This window comes from Strongylocentrotus purpuratus, unplaced genomic scaffold (genome assembly GCF_000002235.5).
Source record: "Strongylocentrotus purpuratus isolate Spur 01 unplaced genomic scaffold, Spur_5.0 spur5_scaffold_19, whole genome shotgun sequence".
Lineage (NCBI taxonomy): Eukaryota > Metazoa > Echinodermata > Echinoidea > Camarodonta > Strongylocentrotidae > Strongylocentrotus > Strongylocentrotus purpuratus.
The window spans coordinates 1,182,502-1,188,604 of record NW_022145604.1 but is presented as its reverse complement, the minus strand read 5'-3'; the positions used below and the strand labels follow the sequence as shown (position 1 = coordinate 1,188,604).

Sequence of the window (6,103 nt, the reverse complement as noted above, 5' to 3'; positions counted from 1 at the left end):
GAGTAGAGGCATTACAATTATAATTACTCCGAAACAGCTGAAAAGTTTGCCATGCCGTGTGATAAGTGCGCATAGTGTTCTGAGCTCTGGAAGAGCTTAACAAGACGGCACGCTCCCGACTAAGCTGCTCCAGAGAGGGGTAGGAATGGGGGTCCCTTGTTGCTCGGCATTGGGGGCCAGATGTCGAAAACGGGTCATCTGAAAGCGGGACAGAGAATCGGCAATTTCATTGGTATGGCCTGGAACGTACATTGCCTTAAACCAAATGTTCCACCTTAAACACAGTACTACAAAGTGGCGAATGAGCCGCATAATTATCTTGCAATTAGACGATTGCTTGTTAATGACGGCAACTACCGATTGATTATCAGACCAGAAAGTTACTCTCTTCCCATTTAACCGATCTCCCCATAAGTGAACGCCTACAACTATGGGAAGCAGTTCTAGAACGGCAATGGAGAAATTAGCCTCCCTGACGTATTCCGGCCATTTAGCTTGAGCCCAGCATCCCTCGAAATAAATGCCTAGCCCAATGCTTGCCGCTGCGTCTGTATAGAATTGAAGGCAATTATTATCCCGCCAAACATTGTCAGCAAACATAACAGTCCCATTAAAATGCTCTAAGAATGCTTCCCATGCTGCCAGGTCAGCCTTAGCCCCACTGGTAAGCCTTATGCGATGATGGGGCAGACTTACCCCTCTAGTCATGTCTATCAGCCGCCTGAGAAAGGCCCTACCTGGGCCAACCGCCTTACATACAAAATTGAGTGACCCAATTAGCGATTGTAGCTGGCGCAGTGTCAGCTTAGACTTCGTGGAAAAGCTGCGAATCATGCAACGTAGCGCTTCTAATTTATCAGCTGGAACCTTTACCTGACATAGCCTTGTATCAATCTCTAGACCCAAATATGTAATTACTCTCGTAGGGCCTTCGGTTTTCTCCAGCGCTAAGGGCACACCGAAATCATTGCACATATTTTGGAAGCAGAGCATGATGCGCTGGCATTCCTCGAATGAGGAAGCAGCAAAGAAGAAATCATCTAAGTAATGCAGCACTTGTTCAGTAACAGCTATGCGCCGACAACAATCCTCGAGAAAGGAACTAAAGCGCTCAAACATTGCACACGAAATCGCGCAACCCATGGGCATGCACCTATCATAATAGAATTTTCCATCAATGCACATACCGAGCAAATCAAAATCAACTGGATGCACGGGCAGTAATCTAAAGGCAGACTTGATGTCAGCTTTCCCCATAAAAGACTTAAGACCCAGTTTAACAATCATGTACACCGCTTCGTCGAAACTAGTGTAAGAAACGTTGCACTCCTCCTTATCTATGCTATCATTTACAGAAGAGCCGCGAGGGGAGGATAAGTGTTGTATTAATCGAAATTCGCCTGGTGTTCGTTTTGGAACAACCCCGATGGGGGAACAACGAAAATTCGGAAATGGAATTGAAGTAAAGGGGCCTACGATTCTGCCAAGTAGCACCTCTTTTTCTATCTTTTGCATAATGATTTGATGATGAAGAATTGCAGACTTGAGATTCTTACAACTCATTTGTACACGGGTGCCTTTAAAACTCAGAGAAAAGCCGTACGTAAATCCCGAAATTAGACGTTTTGCGTCAGACTGATTGGTGTAAGAATGAAGAAAGGGTAGCATGGGCTTTAGCTTAATTGGGGTTGGGGCTAGGGCTCGGTTTGGTAGCTGCAAGTTGGGGGCGGTTGCAGGCAAAGGAGCCATGGGATGTATTTCCGCATCTATCGCATTTGTGCGCATATCTGCAGCCTCGCCCCCTACCGCACCGGCCGGAGGCGTTGAATGCGAAACAAACTTGGGCCCGCGGACTCGCGGTTGCGCTACCGTATCCGACCCGATTAAGGGCTGAGCGCCCATTGCGGCGCGGGCCTGATAGTTGCTGTCTTGGCCGTTGAGCTCCGCGAAATTGAGATTGCCTCCCGCTGGAGGGACGAAAATTCTCCCTGGTGTCCGGCCGCGCGTAGGCAGTGGCGACTAGTAGCCACAGCTCCGCGTCTACTACGGCCCATGAACGCTCCGGCTGCCGCGCTTGCCGCAGGCGGAACTGTAGATCGTAGTCGCACCAATTATAGCCGCAGCTAGCGGCAGTGCGCACAATACTGATATACTTTAACAGTTCCCGTACCCGACGTGTGTGTCGTTCGGCATAAACCGAAACAAAAACTAGCATGGCACTAGTCCACTGTGGTATGCCTGTAATGGCTGTTTTTCGGTTTGGCGCCCGCAGCTGAAAATTAGCGCTCGCGGGGGAAAAAATTAGAGTTAACCCCTCGTCGACGGAAGGATCGGACATGGATGGCGATAATAAAGCGCCTAAGTCAATGAACTCCCCCCGCCAAATTTTTTCCTTCAATGTGACGGCAATTGATGACCCGAGATCATCGCCTACGCCAGCCAACATTTGGGGCTGTCCAGGGACGGGAAAACCTGTCCCTGGAGTAAAAGCAGTTGGCACCCCTGTGGACGTCACTGGCGCAGGTGAAACCAGCGCTTCATTGGTAAACATGCTGGGATTTGTATCAAAATCGTCAATTGCCATTTCTGGCCATGACTCACCGTTGACGCCGCCGTCTTGCACTCCGGGCTCTTCGTTGATCGTGGGCTCCTGGATACGGGCGGGGACGACGGGTAGTGCATCGTCGTTGCTGGCACTGGCAGCTGGCAGGGGGAATTGGGCAGGGGACGTAGCCTTCGATGCCCTCCTCTTCCTTGGCTTGGCCTTTGCTGTTGTCTTCGTCGCAGCCTTTGATGTCACCCTCTGATTTGTCTTCTTCGTCGATTTAGGCATCTTAGAAATTGTTTTGTATCAAAATGAAGTCTACTAACACGCTTGTAAACCTCGACGTATTGTTTAACTCAAATGAGGCAACGTGAAAAATAGGTAAGAATGTCAATCAGGAGCTGAAACTTATTAAAGTCAGAAGCACAGTAGTTCAACTATATTCGACGATATTACGTAAAAACTTGAACTGACTGCTAACGTGGGCGAATATTGAGCAAAAAACCACGAAGGAAGAGTAAAAATTTGTTAAGTGTGACAACTTCGAAATACCATGGACTGAATGAGGTATTATCGTCCAAATTGGGGAGAGGAAAGAGGAGGAAAGTTGAGAGCTGACCGCATGTTTACATTACGGCGACTGGTTTCTTCCCCGCCCAAGGTTTATTGCGTCATCGGATTACATTCATAGCCTCCTCTCCCCCCAAAATAAACTTTGTACCAGGTAGCTGTCAATAAACTATTTTAACTTCCTCTGCGCTGGTTAAAATTAAATATCATTGTATCAGAGATGTTTTAGTGTTATTACTCAATGTGTAAGTTGCATAGTAGATACAATTGTAGTTTTATAAGTTGGAGTAATTGTAATTGGTCATTATTTTGTAGCGTAAATGTAATGAAGTGTAATTGCTTACGTTTAGAAAAGTTGTCTTATTATGGTTTTCTCTAACATGATTTCACATGTTCTTATTTGTTATACATACATATATATATATACAGTGTAGTTAAATACGTAATATCATTGTATCAGAGATTTTATAGTGTTATTATTCAATGTGTAATTTGCATAGTACATGAAAATGTAGTGTTATAAGTTGGAGTAAAATAACGAACTTCTTTGTGTGTTTGATTGTTTGTTTTACCTGACTACTAGGTAAATATTTGTTTAGTCGCTCAAATAAAATAGGCAGATTTATTTACAAAGATCCATATCCATGATCAAAGGGACAGCCTGAAACAACCACCTGTTCCAAATGAAGGTTTTGTTATTAGTGTGTGTCTTAATGTTTAGCCCAAACTATTATCTGGTAAAGAGATAATTGCTGTTTCTAAAATAAATACGAAATTATACAGCTGTTTATTCAATGTGTATACTGCTTCGTGCTTAACATTAATATCCGTTAGATAGTATAGCATAGCCATTTCTTTTCATAGGATTTGTGTATATTAGTGTTTAATTTCACTTGTTTGAATATTATCATTAAAAGTGTGATTATTACCATTGTTAATGATAGTTGTAAAAAAGCCCTTTCTTTCATTATATTAAAATATGTGTATATTATCGTTCGATCTAAAAGTGATAATCTTTCGCATATATACAATATGTAAAACCGAAGTACATTATTTACATCATAGGTTAAGGGTACAGTTATTTGTTTTAGCTTGTCATGTAGGAAAGCAATGATAGTTTTATTCAGATTTTACATTTAACATGTACGAAGGCAGTATCATTTTGTAAGCAGAATATGAAAATCTGTATTTGTAGAATATCTATCTTATCCGAGTAGAGTTTAATTTTGCAAACAAAGGATTGGAAGGATAGCGGTATAAAGAATGATTGCCTGAACGCATGATTTTCTTTTCGGATAAAACAGTATCAAATTTGTTTGAATTCACCCATGTGATAGTACACAATGAAATATAATGCATTGCTTGCTTTCATTTGTTCATGTTTGGGAATGGTTTCTTCTTTTGTATGCTTGCCTAACTTTTTAAAGCTTGCATCCTAAATGAAAAATTATCATAATTATGTAATGTACACGTAACATTCTTTTTCATGTGAAGGTTTTCGATGTGATTAACTCTTTTACTTTTTAAATTGAAGCAAAGAATTATATCTTTATCATTTATTGGTTTGAAATCTAAATATAGTTAACCATCACTCCATGAACAGCTCCTGACAGCCTCGTTATTTCGTTTGTCACAAAATAACTTCTAAATGTTATAACGTAAACCTCTCTCTTTTAATTCATATTCTTGTATGTCTTTACCATACCAGTATGCCTGTACACCTTTTTCTAGAAATTGTTCTTCCTCTGTCTCCCTTCTCTCTAGGTTCCCTTCTCTCTTTCTTTTCCTTCCTCTCTTTATCTCTTCCACTCTCTCTCCCCTCTCTCCTTCTCATTCTCTCTCTTCCCCCTCTCTCTCTCGCTCTTATATATATCTCCGTTCCTTACTCTCCGTCTCTCTCACTTTTTTTTACTCCTGTCTCTCTCTCTCTCTCTCTCTCTCTCTCTACTTGTAAACACATTGTTTACCTCTCTCTTTTCATTCATTTTTGTTTTGTTTATTAAAGGTTTATATGTCAGACCGCTATGCCAGTACATATTTCTACAGCTTGTTTTTTCTGTCTTCCCACTCTCCCTCTCTATTTATTCTGTCTCTGCCCCTTCCCTTTCGCCCCCCCCCCCCTCTCTCTCTCTCTCTCTATCTATCTCTCTTTCTCTCCTGGAAGTCGCACAACTGTACTTGTTACCGTGGTTACTCAGTTGATCTAGATTTTGACTAAAGGGCTGATCAGACATAAGCAATAATGATTTGATAACAAGATTTTTAACTGAAGGTACAACCATCCATCCATTGAGATACTAACATACACCACCATCACATACATTACAAAAAATCACATACATATACCTTTTATTGAAACGTCATATATAATATCATTAACCTTACTCAGGTCTGAACAGTCCTTTATGATAATTTACCCTTATCTTTGACAAACTGTGACATATTGACCAAGTTTAAGTACAAGTTCAAGTTTATTTGTCTTTCTTCCAACATGAATGTAATACAATTGAACAAATTTACATACATGTAGATTATATAAAAGGAACACTTATAAGGAACCCCCCCCCCCCCCCCCACTCATGCAGTGTTATTTAGGGTACGCATATGCATGTTCCCTCCTTTGGGAAACACCCCCCTAAGTCCGGTGTGTAAAGTCAATACGGGCCGGATTTTTGTGTACTACGAGCCGGACTTTGGTGCGTGAAAAGTACCCCTTTACCGGACATTTTGATTGATTGGTTGATTGATTTTTATTCGACAAGCTTCCAACATACAACAATATACAATAATAACAGATAAAAAATAAGACAGCTTGAACAGGATAACCCACGAAAGCTCGAGAGCTTATTTCAAGTGGGGTCCCTTACAGACATGTATAAAATTAATAAGATAAAATAGTAATATGTACAGACAGATAAGAAAAATAAAAGAATTACTTATTAAAGATAATAATAATTTAACAACATTAAACTGATGATAGAAATGATA

At 41.2% G+C, this 6,103-nt stretch overlaps 1 protein-coding gene across 1 annotated transcript; it reads right to left on the bottom strand.

Annotated features, from left to right (window-relative positions):
* Window positions 1–1,280: 1,280 nt before the first annotated feature.
* On the bottom strand, window positions 1,281–2,878 carry LOC115925946. Its single transcript, XM_030989996.1, has one exon. It carries the CDS (start codon window positions 2,831–2,833, stop codon window positions 1,679–1,681), a length of 1,155 nt encoding a protein of 384 aa, XP_030845856.1. The 5' UTR covers window positions 2,834–2,878; the 3' UTR covers window positions 1,281–1,678.
* Window positions 2,879–6,103: the final 3,225 nt, after the last annotated feature.